The sequence below is a fragment of the Dermacentor andersoni genome, chromosome 6, assembly GCF_023375885.2.
Source record: "Dermacentor andersoni chromosome 6, qqDerAnde1_hic_scaffold, whole genome shotgun sequence".
NCBI lineage: Eukaryota > Metazoa > Arthropoda > Arachnida > Ixodida > Ixodidae > Dermacentor > Dermacentor andersoni.
In genome coordinates this window covers 93272108-93285800 of record NC_092819.1, presented here as the reverse complement: position 1 = coordinate 93285800, position 13693 = coordinate 93272108, and the positions used below count along the sequence as shown (strand labels likewise).

Below are 13693 nucleotides of genomic sequence, written 5' to 3'. Positions count from 1 at the left end.
ATACACAAGATAGTGAGATTTGCCGGTTACAAACATTCAGAAAGATCTTTTCTTTGCTGCGTAGCGCAAGTGACGCCTTGCTGACGCACCTGTCACCACATTTGCTGATCGAGTAGGCCTCTGACATTAGAGGGGCTTTTTTATCTTTATTTATCCAGTTACATGGGTGTCCAATCAAATATGGCCGTGTAAGCACATACTGCGCAATGTGTTGCCAAATGTCACAGACCTGCGTTCTTTATTCTGGAAGACCGTTGCTGCAATGACAGACTCTGAATTAATTTTGACCGCCGAGAGTATGGTAGACGAGCGCTTTTGCATTCCGGCCCCTTCGAAATGCGGTCGCCGCGGCCGGAATCTAACCTGCAAGCTCCTTACTTAGCAGAATAACACAACACACTATTCACCCTTTTCGCGAAGCAGTTTCCTCTAGAGGAACGAGAGGGCGCTTTCGGCGGGGCGCCGCACGTTGCCTCAGCGAAAGCGCACGAATACGAAACCGTTACCTTTTCTGCGCTGCTTCTGTCTGATCAGCCGTCGGAAATGCAACTGGGTTTTCGCTAACGCACTGTACTCCGTTCACGGTGAAAAATATGGAGCGGTGGAGTGAAGATGTGCACAGTAAGCTGCGAAAATTGTGAGGGACATATTCAGGCACGGAATGAATCCGTGCGTCCAAGTTCGCGAAGCGCTGCTATACATAACGCTGGGTGCATGCTGTGAGGCAGAGGACGTACGCCTGGGGCTCTCTGCCCCACTCAGCCATCCTCCGCCTCAGACCGTACGTCCTCCATGCGCCGAAGCATGCATGGGTGACGGCGACTACACCGACAGCACGCGAAAGTTCCAAGCTGAACGTTTCGTAAGGAACCACGCAGTAACCTAGTGACTAGCGATAATGCGTATTTGCTACAAGCTATTATTACAGCGTACAGAAAATCTACGTTACAAGCCTTGTGTCCAGCAAGAACAAACCTATCCCAACTTAGCACACCCGCGAGCAATCAGGCATAAAATAAATAATCGGATAGTGAACAACCGGAGAACTTTACAGAGTCAGAAAGGTGACAAGGCGACGCTTGTAAGTATTTGCTAAATAACGAACAAAGAGTTTGACACACTGATACTGATTTAATTCATAAGCGGAAAGTTAGGATATCTTGGAATACATCTTTAGCCCCGCTTTTATAACAAGCCCCGTATACGCTTCTCGCGCCGTTTAGACAAAGCGTGTTGAGCTCCGAAAGCTCTTACGTGTGTTTTGCAGCTGTAGCCAAAGCTTCGCGTGTCTTCTGCCCAGTCGGTGTCTACGATATCTAACGAAACAGGCGTTTGCAGAGCCGCACTGGCGTCATGTACACCCATTATAAATGCAGAGGCGACGGAGACAGCCGAGGCAACCCATGAACGCGTCACCACGTGATCAAACATGACAACGCCCACGGCATCCCCGTGAAAAGGGTCAATAACCACCGTGCCACCGTGCCACCACGGTGTTTATAGTGATTACGTTCCCGCCCGACAAATGAGCAAGATACAGAAGCGGCAACCGCACCACCCACATGATCCAAGTGACCGCGGAATACACTGTCTCAGAGATCAGCATCACGCCATCTCCGGGATCAGCCCTGTTCTACATTTGCACGATCTCTAGGAGCGGCCCACCTTACCCGGCGAGATGCCGACTGAGAAGGTGCGGCGGCGGTAAGCAGCAGCAGCACTTTTGTTCACGGGCCTGCAGGCTATTGCCTTACTTATACTACCCGAGCTCAGGTTGCTATGCCTAAACTTTTGAGCACCGGGGAACCGACATGAAATAACAACAGACTAATCACACATCAAACGCATATTTCTGCGTGTTCATTTTTAAGCTCCGTTATATAAAAACAGTCACGACTTTTTGTTGATGATGAATACACTCAGTTACGTTAACAATATGGAGAACAAGATCGTTGTTCGAAAATAAACAAGCTGTTCGGAATATGCTTACTCACTTCTAACGCGCAAGGTGACTCTTGTTCCAGAACGCCAGGCTTCATCTTGCAAACAATTGAGTGCGACCTGACATTGGTGACATCGCAGGCGTCGTCCAAGCCATTCACACGCACGAGAACATGCTCATCGTCCATCATAAAAAGTTCGAAGTGGTTTCCCTAAAACAAAGAACATGTGATCGATGGACCCAAATCATCCAGTAAAAGACCATCGTCCGGCAACAGAAGTTGAAAAGCACCTATGTAGTACAAGTACCCTTTAAATGGCATAAGGCAGGGATATATATATATATATATATATATATATATATATATATATATATATATAGAGAGAGAGAGAGAGAGAGAGAGAGAGAGAGGAGTCTTGCTTAGAGCAGTATTACTGGGAAGTAGTGTTTCGTCAAGGCCGACACTATTAACTGGTCAACGGCTTCAAGTGATGCATAGAAATTATGGATGACAAACGAAAGTCATTAGGGCTGTGTCTGCTGATACGTTCGCGAGCACGTTCGTCGATAACGACGTCAGCAAATGGTCCAAAGTAAGCAACGCTGCACTTGTTCCAAAATCACTGTTGAACGTCGTTATAGACAATACGAGAGGTTACTCTAACTGGGTAACTTAATTCTGCAAAATTACCGGGACCTTTATGAGATTGAGCAGGTTCACAGAGACTGTAAGTGGCTACGACGACGACGACAACATCAAGAACATGGAAATAATGTGGCACAGCGATGCCAATATTGTCATGCGGACTTAGCCAATACTAGTCAGCCTAACTAAAAGGTCATATCGTTACGTGAATACCAGCGGCTTAAAACAGATGCGAAGTTAACTAGAATCCCGCACCGTAATTTCAACTGCGAGTTCGCTGGGGTCGACGCCACGTTCCATTTCCGGAAACCTCATAAACTGTGGCTCTGGTTGGTAGACGAAGGTGAAATGTCCATTGCCGCCGTCGATGGCCTGTGGAAGATGCAGCCCATCCATTTGGAAACTGATCCACACCAGAACAGAGTCGTTCAGTCCCTTCAACTCGCTGGGGCTGATAACAGATGACTCCATAAGTGAAGTGCCAGGGCACTGCATCTTGACGCCTCCCTCTACGACACGGCATTCCTGTAACGCATGGTATATATGACCAAAATAGTTCCATGGGCACCTCCGATGATACAAACAGCGCACATGATACAACATTGGGTTAAGGCGCATCGTTTACCTTGAGCGACCTGTGTTAAGCTGAGATTGGGTTAGACTTTACACTTGTGACTGGGAGATTGCAGTGAGACATGCAACGCGTAGGTGACAATTGAAAAAAGAACATGAATATATATATATATATATATATATATATATATATATATATATATATATATATATATATATATATATATATATAGATAGATAGATAGATAGATAGATAGATAGATAGATAGATAGATAGATAGATAGATAGATAGATAGATAGATAGATAGATATACACTCATATGTATGCGGCCACTGTGGCCGGGATTCGATCCCGTGACGTCGTGCTTAGCAGCTCAACACGACAGCCGCTAAGCCACCGCGGCGGGCCTTCTAGCTGCTTTCTAGCAACGCTCTTCACACACACACACACACACACACACACACACACACACACACACACACACACACACACACACACACACACACACACACACACACGCACACACACGCACACGCACACACACGCACACACACACACACACACACACACACACAAGCACACACGAACGGTGGCAGAAACGCGAAAGACATCGCTGACCGCGTTTGGCTCTTCTTCGAGGATACTATTGCGAATTTAGTCTGCACGAACACCCCTTTCCTTCTATACGCTATACGAAATACAACGTCACGAATAAAAGCTGCGTTTTACCTTTCTTATGTTCTCTTTCTGCTCTTGGTTCAGAGAGTTCACTCGAGTGACGATGGCAGGTTGAGCCACGCTGTCCAAATGGGCGCCCGTAACCTCAAGAGAGAAGTTCCCACTGCGAACCATTATTGAACCCATGGTGACCATCAGCATCAACGTAGTTAATGTCGCTGAGACATAGTAAGCTGATTCAAATTATTTTCAATCAGTTCAACTTAGCTCCGACCTCGTCCAACCTATACCCACTGTAACCCTATGCCCATAGTAACGGTGTTCAATCCTTTAACAAAAAGACCACAACTTATGAATTTTCAAATGTTACTTTGGTGAATGCTGCCCCATGCACAGCCAACTCATTAACACTTATATGCTGCCTGCGCAACCTTATCTATTATTTTCTACAGTAATTAAGTAGAAATTCCTGCTATAGCATTTGATATTAATAAACGTGTTAGCTAACTAATGCTTTTTAAACATGTCATAACTGAATTCACGGGCAGCCACCAACCAGAGGACGGTATCTTATCACTCCAGGAAGAAAGTAGAAGAAACAAGTGTATGGAAAACGTAACATTTAACAGCACTCTCGTAGGTTCGCGTTAACAGCCATAAAGTCTGTGCTCAAATCCCCGAAATTCCCAAGGAATGTCTGCATTTCAATTTAATTGCTGTATGTTTGACATAAGATGACCTGAGTTGCCTCTGCGCCAGAGAACGCGACCTACCATGATCACCAACATCCCAAAATACTCTCAAAAACAACTTCAGGTACAACAGCCGCAATTTCCCTGTGTGTCACTTGCCTGAAAGTAGACCTCCTCGGTGTCACGTCGTCGATGATGGGGTCAGGTTTGTAGGTGAACTTGGAGCTCAGGTTTCTTTTTGGAATAAAAGGAACGTCCGTGCCATCTATAGTGAGGACGATCTGCATCTCCTGGTTCAAGTGACTTTTGTTGGCGACAGCGCTCGTTGAGCATTCCAGCAAAGTCGAGTGCATCCTGTTACGTTGCATATCAGTTATAACTACAGTATTGGTTATTACAACATAGGTATATACAGGCAGAACTATTTCGTCACCATGCCACAACGCACGGCTATACACCGAGCGTCCGAAGCTGAACGGGGGTTTAAATTATACAGCCGACGACGCTCGATCGCGCCGATCAGCAGCCTCGAGGCCCCCGATCATCGCACGAAAACTTCAAGATTACTTTCAAGCTGGTCAAATTGGACGATGCAAAATGCCAGCCTAGGCCGACCACGTTTCCTGGGACTCTGCAGGAGAAAACAAAACCAAGGGAACGACCGAACTTGCTGGGTTCAACCCAACATGGAAAAGGCGAAGTCAACGCAAGAAGAAAGGGGACGCTTTCATAGAGTTCATTACGGATAAGGACGCGCAGGAGGCCGCCCTACATGGCCTCCGCAGAGAAACTGCTACCGTATCACCATCTTCGCTTTTTTAAGACAAACTTGAGCTTCTTCTCACTGAATCAGGATTTGTTTAAATTGTTGAACTTCAAGCGTCCACTAAATTTTCATTAAGGAAATGATGATGCGATGTAATATATATTAGGCATATTTCTTGTAGCCCGGAGGAAACAGTGACATGGCCGGGCAAGGAATCGCACACCCAAACCTTCAGTAAAGTCTGTCACACGCGTTCCGTTGGAAGAAGAGACTCACGTGCGGCCACATCAGGGACCATGCGTCCTAGCGAGAAGTAGATCGATTGCACCGCTCTCACTAGATGACAGCACCTATGACCTATTTTCTCACTTATCCGTCGTTGTACGTGGTCACGTTTTCTACAGTGACCTTTTACAACCTCTTTCGGAAGTCACAAGAGTAACAGAAACGCATCAACGACCTTCCTTGGGACAATATTGCACTTAAATTAGCCATGACAGCCGTGTCTTCGCCGTGGAAGAGACATCAGGCCACGTGGAAATTTTGGCTATTCACTGGTTGTTGCAAAGCGCCGTCTAGCTTGTGGCTTACCGCAAGGTATTGTGCCGCAAAAGAGGTGTGGTAATAGCGGAGATATAGACAAATGGAATGTTGCGAGGCACTGGGACGAGGAGGTAAGCTACCCTCTCCACACCAGGCGTTCTCTTCGATTAGCTCGACGAGCGCCCGCAAGTGGCATTACTACTCTGCCTTATTCTTTATGGGTGCCGAGAAGCCACATGAAGTTTCCGTGAAAAACCAAGCCTTCAGTCTTTCTCTCTCTCTCCTCCTCGATAATTGCGGGACGGATTATTGGTAGTGGCTTTACGTGCATTGTGCTTCATGAGAATGCCCGAGGTCTTGAACATCCGAATATTTTTGTCATTCGGGAGCCTTATTTATGTTTATAGAAAAACTTAGAAAGAGACAGCCTGTCAGGTACCAGTTGTCAATGCAATTCTGCCAATAAACCAACAAACGCCTTTGGCCTTTCGTCAGTCAGCTTACTCGGAAGAAAGAGCGAGCAGGAAACAAAAAACTTCATCTGAAGCATGCGCCCAATTCATGGTACTCCAGCAGAATAATAAGGCACTACGCAAAATAAAAGAAGAAAAGAAAGTGGGTCAGAGCGCAGCATCCCATGTTTCTTTTCGCTATTCCTATTCTATTTTCGGAAGTACATTCGTGTTAAGTATGAGCCAAAGATATTTCTAGAGCGCAGCTTTTAGGCGCCCGTTCGTGCGTTGAGCATTGGCGACCTTCGACTTTCCTTGGCATCCCTCGGCCTCTCTCGCCGTAACTGAGCGAACGAACACCACCAAAGATGAAAGTGTGAACGCGGAGAACAGCGGGTGGTGAAAGACGGCGATAGCGAAGAGTGCGCGAGGAGAAAAGCGGAGGAGGAGGGTATGGCGAAAACGAGAGAAAAAAACGTAGTGGCGCGCAAGACGTGGTCTGCAGCGACGATCGCTACGAGATGGCGCCAGAGGAACGCGCATCGGCTGCTTACCGATGACGCAATCGATGAGGAATGCGGCGAGTGCGTCCACCGATACCATATATGGAAACAAAGTGCTTCATGAGCGGAGGTCTGTCTGCGGCGGTTGCTGTGAATCGCGCCCACGCGTCATTCACGCGCTGCCTCTCGTGATCTCCCAATTAGTGAGGCAGTCGCGCCACACTTCGCTCCGTTTGCAACCTGCCGCACGAGACAGACTGTCCGCGCCAGCCAATATATCGCAAAATGAAAACACGTATAGAGCTGCACTCAAATTTCGCATTAGGTAGTATCGTAATAGTCGGTCATTTTTTATATAGTCCGCAATAGAGTACTGTTCCAGAGTGTTGTATTACAGAACAGTCTGTAGCAGCATTTCTTGGCTAAGAGGCTTTCTTTTTCGCTCGCGTTTTGTAGCAAGTTCGTTTAGATGCCACGTGCAGTTCGCTTGAATACCTAGGTCGTGCATACCTGTAGATCGTGCATTTGCCTCCACCGATTATCACGCTTCTTTCTGTCCCAGTGTCGAGGTTTGTTCCAAAGAGAGTGATGTTAGTTCCTCCAGCTGCTGGGCCATACCATGGTTTAACACCAGCGAACGTTGCATTCTGCAAACAGAAACCCGAAAGAGCTGTTTATCTTAGAATCCTTGTGGTTGAACAATGGAGCTAGTAGAACAATCCGGAAAGAATATTGTTTACTAAAATGTACACAGTTTATTGTTTCCTAATTGTTACGTAATGACGCGAAGTGAACAGCGATAATATGTTTACGGTGAACACAAATTTACGGGAATACCACTATGATACTTTTATGATCAGACTTTTGCAAGATATAAAACGAAAGCGGGACATTTTAAAATAATCGTTGCAGTTAAGCAATAGCGCGTGTTCCTCACACCATCACATGCTAATTAGTTTCAAGCCTAACTACCTAGTAACGCGACATACATTAAACAGGCGATAAACTGCGGTCAAGTAGTTCTTTAGAAGTAAATAACGCTAACATATGCGCTCAAAAAAAAAGGAGAGTCGTCCTGGTCAAGTTTCGGAACTTTCCCTGCATAAAGCAGACCCAAATTCTTGAATGTATTACAAAATATATAGTGACATGCTCGCCGCTGCTCGGGCAGAAAATTAAGAAAAAAGTAGTTTGCCCATTTTCTCTGCTAATATTCGATTTCTTTTCCCTTTTCGCGATAGAAATACAGATATAACTCATATTATAAGGGGTCCACTAGCGGTGTAAAATGCGGTAGTATTCCTCTCTTAGGTTCAGTGAAAGGTTGTTAAAATGTCGAAGCAACACTTTTTTTTTTCTACTTTCATTCCGCAGTCTTTGTAATGAGGCCACCGCTGGAGAGAGCGAAACCTGTGATGTCGAGAGCAGACTAAAACATGATGACTATCTGCTCAACGGCTTGCTGGAGCGAACACAAGCTAATGTTAGTGCACGAGTTGCTCACCTGGTCGGAAAACGATGCTAATAAAAAAATGTAATGTTCTCTTATTTTCCTAGCCAGATAATTTGTGTGTATATGTAAGGAAAGGTCGCTCGCATTCAAAATATTTTCGAGTGGTAGTACTTTTTGAAGTTTTTTATTTCGAGTTCGTGCTAAAGGGGGTGGGGGGGGGAATGCAAATTTCGCCCAAATGGCCATGCATTAACAGCGATAACAAACTATCAGACTGCTACGCAAAGTAAGGTTTGTAACCTCATTGGCAGTATAAATTGCAAGAAGGATTCGCTTCGTAGCCTAAAACAAGCGTGGTACCCTACGGAGAGCACTCGCCATATAATACTTTTTTTAACCACCATAGCCTCGACTAAGCCCCTTTGCCGACTCCTACAATTACATGGAAATATATTGTTACGGGTAGAGCTGGGAAAACTAATAGGGAGGAAGGTATGCGTGTCTGAATGGATGGGGGCAAAAAAAAAAAACTATAGTGGATAACTGAGGTGTGACGTCCGATACGACGGTGGATTACTCATTAATGTACACTATTAGCATACCATTATACCGAAACGTTCCGTATAAACTCAACCATTCGGTATGTTTTCCGTACAATTTTTTATGGAACACACAGAAAATTTATATGGAATCCATATATATTCCGTGACAGCCCTATGGAAAGCCTACGGAAAATATACGGGATGACTGGAGTGGCGTATGGAACATTAAAGTAGAGCTCGGCCTATAGTAAGTTCTCTTTATCATATCACCTATGATCAACCAACCAACCAGACGCAAACAGAAAGGACAATAGGACTACAAACATCCGTTCGGGTAGTGGCCAGTGGGACGTTAGCAGAGGCTTCCTGCTCGGTGTATCTGTCTAGTTCAGACGTCGGCAAGTAGTCAAACTTGAAGTATCCGCCTCTTCCGAGGTGGATGGGAGGCAGGTGCAGTCCGTCCATGAGGAAGCTGATGAACGCTGGCACGGCAAACCGGTGCTTCCGCAACTCGGCTTCGCTGATCACTGAGAACTGGAGCAGCGACGTCCCGGGACACAGCATCTTGCGGCCTCCGACCAATACGCGACATACCTGGATGGCAGTGCGGCAGACGAGACACGATAAACGGAAGCACGTGATGTTTTGCTTCTCGCTATATTCACCGGAGCGCATGCTAACGACACTCGTGCTGATAGCGACGAGTCGGGCTAAGAATGATCCTAAAATAGTTTCTCACATTCTTCTTTTTTTTCTTTTTTTCGTGCTATACAGGGAGTCCCACATAACTTGATCCAAGAAATTAAGAATGAAAGGCACGTCGGAAGTGTATTGAACCGAACGCATACTATTCGCAATAGCCTATAGACCAGAACACGCTAGCCTCGCACCCAGGCTAATCGAACGCATACTCTCGCACCCGGATTGCCCGGTCGACCAGCGCCATTTTGTTCTGGGCTGCCAAAGCGTGTTCGCCGGCGACCAGCAGACATGGCTAGCGCTAGCTCTAGGACTCCAAAGTGCGGAAATGTGCCCGTTCACGCGAATCCAAAGTACAAGAAGTCATCTGGGCATCGTTGCGTCGTGTTCGGATGCCAAAATAACAAGCGGAAAAGGAGCAGATTGCTTAGCGCTGTTTGCGAAGAGCACAATGCACGTAGGGAATCGTGCCGGTGCGGTGTTTTCAGCCTGCACCGATTTCCATCCGCAACGAAGAATGACAAGCTGCGCCACCGGTGGATAGCTGCAGTGAATAGGAAGAACTACCAACCCAGTGAAAATGCACGAGTGAGTATTCGATCTGTGTATATTTTGGTGCCACGTTCAACTTTGCGCCCTACGAACGTAATATGTGTAACACGCAGGTTTGCTCCGAGCACTTTCTGGACAAGCCCACAGAGCAGAATCCCGCGCCGGTGCTTCGCCTTGGCTATAACAAGAAGGCAAGCCTTTTCGTGTTTTCATTCAGGCAGAGCTCCCGACGGTTAAGCGGAACAGTTGAGTTTGCGGTTAGCGATACTTGCAGCTGCTGCACGGCATGACCATTAAGCGTGAACGACAAGTTGTAAACGATAGTATGTTGCCCTGCTGGTGAGCGTTATTGCTAATGAAAGTAAAACGAAGTCTGCTCGTCACGTAGCATGCGTCGACAAAAACGTAAACAACGACTGCTCGTCGCCGAAGGCGTTCTTGCAGCGCGCCTGTCTTTACGAGCTGGTGTTGCAGGTGTCATTCGTAACGAATTCATTTGAGCATCCTGAGCTCTAAACTGCGTGCGGGCTGTTATGCAGGGCAAAGCTCAAAATTTTTCCGTTCATAAGGCGAGGAAAATAAGGTGCTTAATTATTGTTGTATTTCGTAACAAAATTTTGCTCGTTCTCACCAGTTTCTTTTACTGTTTTCTAAGGGAGCGCTAACAATCCGATATGGCCTCGCACAAGCGAAACAGGTCTGATACCAGGTAGCTGCAGTTGGTGGGGCTAATTTTTTGGAATGCAGGTGCGGTTGTTGTCTTGTACCAAAGGCTTCCCTGATGATGCAGCTTTAAGTAGGGATGGTAATATTATGTGCCCTGTCATGGTTTGTGCAACTGTACAAAACCTGCATCCGTCATGCTCGCCCTGTTATATGGGCTTTGACTGCACATGTAGTTGAACATTATAACTACTGTAGTTCCCCATTTTCCAATGAGTGCAGGTTTAGCATCACATGCTGCTTGTTCGAGTACTGTAGGCTTGTGTTCTTAATGTTGTACTCTTAAGGGGTTGCACGATACAATTGGCCTGGTGCATTTTCTATTTCATTTTGAGAGGACTTTATGTCTTCGCAACAGTGATGGCATGGGAAAGAACTACAGCCCTTCTTACTATAACATATATATTGTTTTCAATGTGCAGGTGGTGAAGGGCAGGCGTCTGCTAATCAGGCAGTCAAACGACCTCGCCAGTTGGTCGCCAAACGCGGCCAACCCAGTAGTGACCATGACAAACAAGACCAAACTGAAAGTGCAGAGGACAATGTTCTGCGTGCTTTAATAAAATGTGGCACCAACACAGTGCTGTAAAATCCTTCACAGGTTACGTGCTTACGTGGTTACCCGATGTATTCGCTTCTGCAGTCTGCACATCACTCCCATTGGCCCATCACATCACATCACTCCCATCACTCCATGAGGCCATTGCGGACTTGCATGAGGTCTTGAAGTTTGATTGAATCGAGACAGCGAAAATGACAGGCTAGAAAAAACGCGAAACACGCCTTCCGCCCAGCTAAAAAGCCCAAGTTTCGCTTTCGCGCCGGGTCGCATCTCCCGGCGTGGCAGCCCAGGCCTGCTACTTTGCGGCGCTTGGGATAGATGGCGCGACCGGCGCTCATCAATATGGCGGCGCGCTTTGAATTCATGGTGTTCTGGTGTATAGTAACTCAGCCACTTGCTTTTTTTCCCCAAAACTCAATGATTATTTAAGTTTTTCACCCAACTTTTTAATTATTGGCTGAGGACCCCGAGAGTGATACGCATATTTGTAGAGCACCTTCAGAAACCACCAATCGAGTTTATTTCTTTACGATACGTCTCACGTAGTCCTTTCTTCTGGGTTTCCATGAAAGCCCGCGAAATATGAAAAAGGCCATATGACGGAGCGCTTGCACAATGGTATCGTGCTGGTCTCAAGTGCGCGTTCGGTTAACAAGGTCGGCTCCCTTCGAATGACGGCGAAAATGCACGCGGCTGTCCTAGCGTTGCCGATAAGATAAAGAACGCCCTTCCGCTTCCTCGTCGCCAGTCACGATGCAGCCGACCAGCACTAAGTAAATCGTGTGAGCATCAGTGCGAGCGAAGTTTTTCAAATCAGATAGCACGATTACAGAGCGCAGGCTTTCCCCGTTCTGTCATTACTTCAGTATGCGAAGCCAACCTACAGAAAGAAAAAAAAAAGAGTACGTTCGGCACCAGCACAGAAGGAAAAGAATAAAGACAAGAGACCAGCGCATGTGGTGCCATACTTGCACAAGTTGTCACACAATCTAAACAAAGTTTCCAATAGACATAATGTTAATTTGCTTTTCAGTGCCCCGTGCAAGCATTCCTCGATATGTCATAGAATTAAAACGAGCGAAAGGCCCCTGTGCACCACAAATCATAAATCTCGTTTCACTGACTGCAGGCGCAACGTTATCTGTGGAGCTGTGGAAAAAGTTATATAGGGCAAACGGGACAGTGTTTCGATGACAGAGCTCGTCAGCACAGCAGTAACCTAAATAATGGCTATGGGAGTCATTTAGGAGGACATTGTAAGAAGTGTCCCTGCACTCCCATATTTGCAAAAAACTAAATTCATATGGAAAGGAAAAAGAAAGAGGGAAAGGGAAACAATAGGGATTTATTACATCAGAAAAGAAGGAGATAAGTGTGCAAGCGCTCCCTCTCTTGCCTTGTCGGAAAAAGAAATAGCTCTTTCTTGCATGAAAGATTATGATGTAGCTGATTTTGCAGATGTGTTTTCGACGGGTGTACGCATGTCTATGCTGGAAAAAGTATAAAATGGCTGGAGAATTTTAAACAAACTTCCAGTTGGCCGTCAGTGCTTGTCTGTGGTATTTGTTTCCTTGTGTCCTTGTTTTATTCGCGCCGTTCAACCTCAGTTTTAAATATGAACCAACTAGCCCTCATGAAGGTATCACTGAGACATGAAAGAAACGGATGAAAAATGAAATAACATAGCCTGTAATTGAGTAGTCAGCCTTGCCATAAACAGGAAGAAACAAAAAGAATTTAAGCCTATAGAGCGAGTAAAACAAGCTTTTTTTTCTTTTTCTGCTTCATCTATCAGTAGGCGACGCCCTAGCGCCTAAGACGTCATGACAAGAATGACGACTTACAGAAAGCGTGCATCTAGTAAGACAGCATAGGCGAACGGTAAATGAGACTCAGAGGAGAAGGACGGTATAAGAAAGGGAGAGAAAGAAGCAGGATATGAAAGGCGGGGAGGTTAACTGGAATAAATGCCTGGTTGCCTGCCTTGAGCTGGGGAAAGGGTAGAATAGATGAGCCATTGAGGGGAAGGCATGTTCAGGTGCGACAGAAGGAATTGATTGTGTACAGGCGGCAAGGCGTCTGCCAGTAGTCTGCAATCGTACTCAACACGTGCAAAAGCACATCAGAGCCAAGGGCCGTTTTCTTTTTGTTTTGTTTTTTAGTAAACGACATTGCCCCTCTCTCTCTCTCTCTCTCTCTTATTTGCAACTATTTTATTTTTTATATATTGCGATTCTCAAAGGAGGACATAGCAGGCAGACAACATAAAAGTGTTACATACTGGATGTCTCAGCGAACACTTTGAAATCTTTTTTAAAGATTGCCTGTGCCGGAGAGCACAATTCTAATTTACGAGCTGATCTAC

At 46.0% G+C, this 13693-nt stretch overlaps 1 protein-coding gene across 1 annotated transcript in view; it reads right to left on the bottom strand.

The window, feature by feature from the left end:
- The window catches only part of LOC126523013 (hepatocyte growth factor receptor-like), a 54210-nt gene that overhangs the window by 16826 nt on the left and 23691 nt on the right, over positions 1-13693 (bottom strand). The window contains exons 10-13 of the mRNA XM_072288956.1: positions 9082-9386; positions 3893-4004; positions 2844-3113; positions 1995-2153 (exon numbers count right to left, since the gene is read on the bottom strand). Of these exons, the coding sequence (XP_072145057.1) occupies positions 1995-2153; positions 2844-3113; positions 3893-4004; positions 9082-9386 (846 nt within the window). The remainder of the gene's footprint in view (positions 1-1994; positions 2154-2843; positions 3114-3892; positions 4005-9081; positions 9387-13693) is intronic.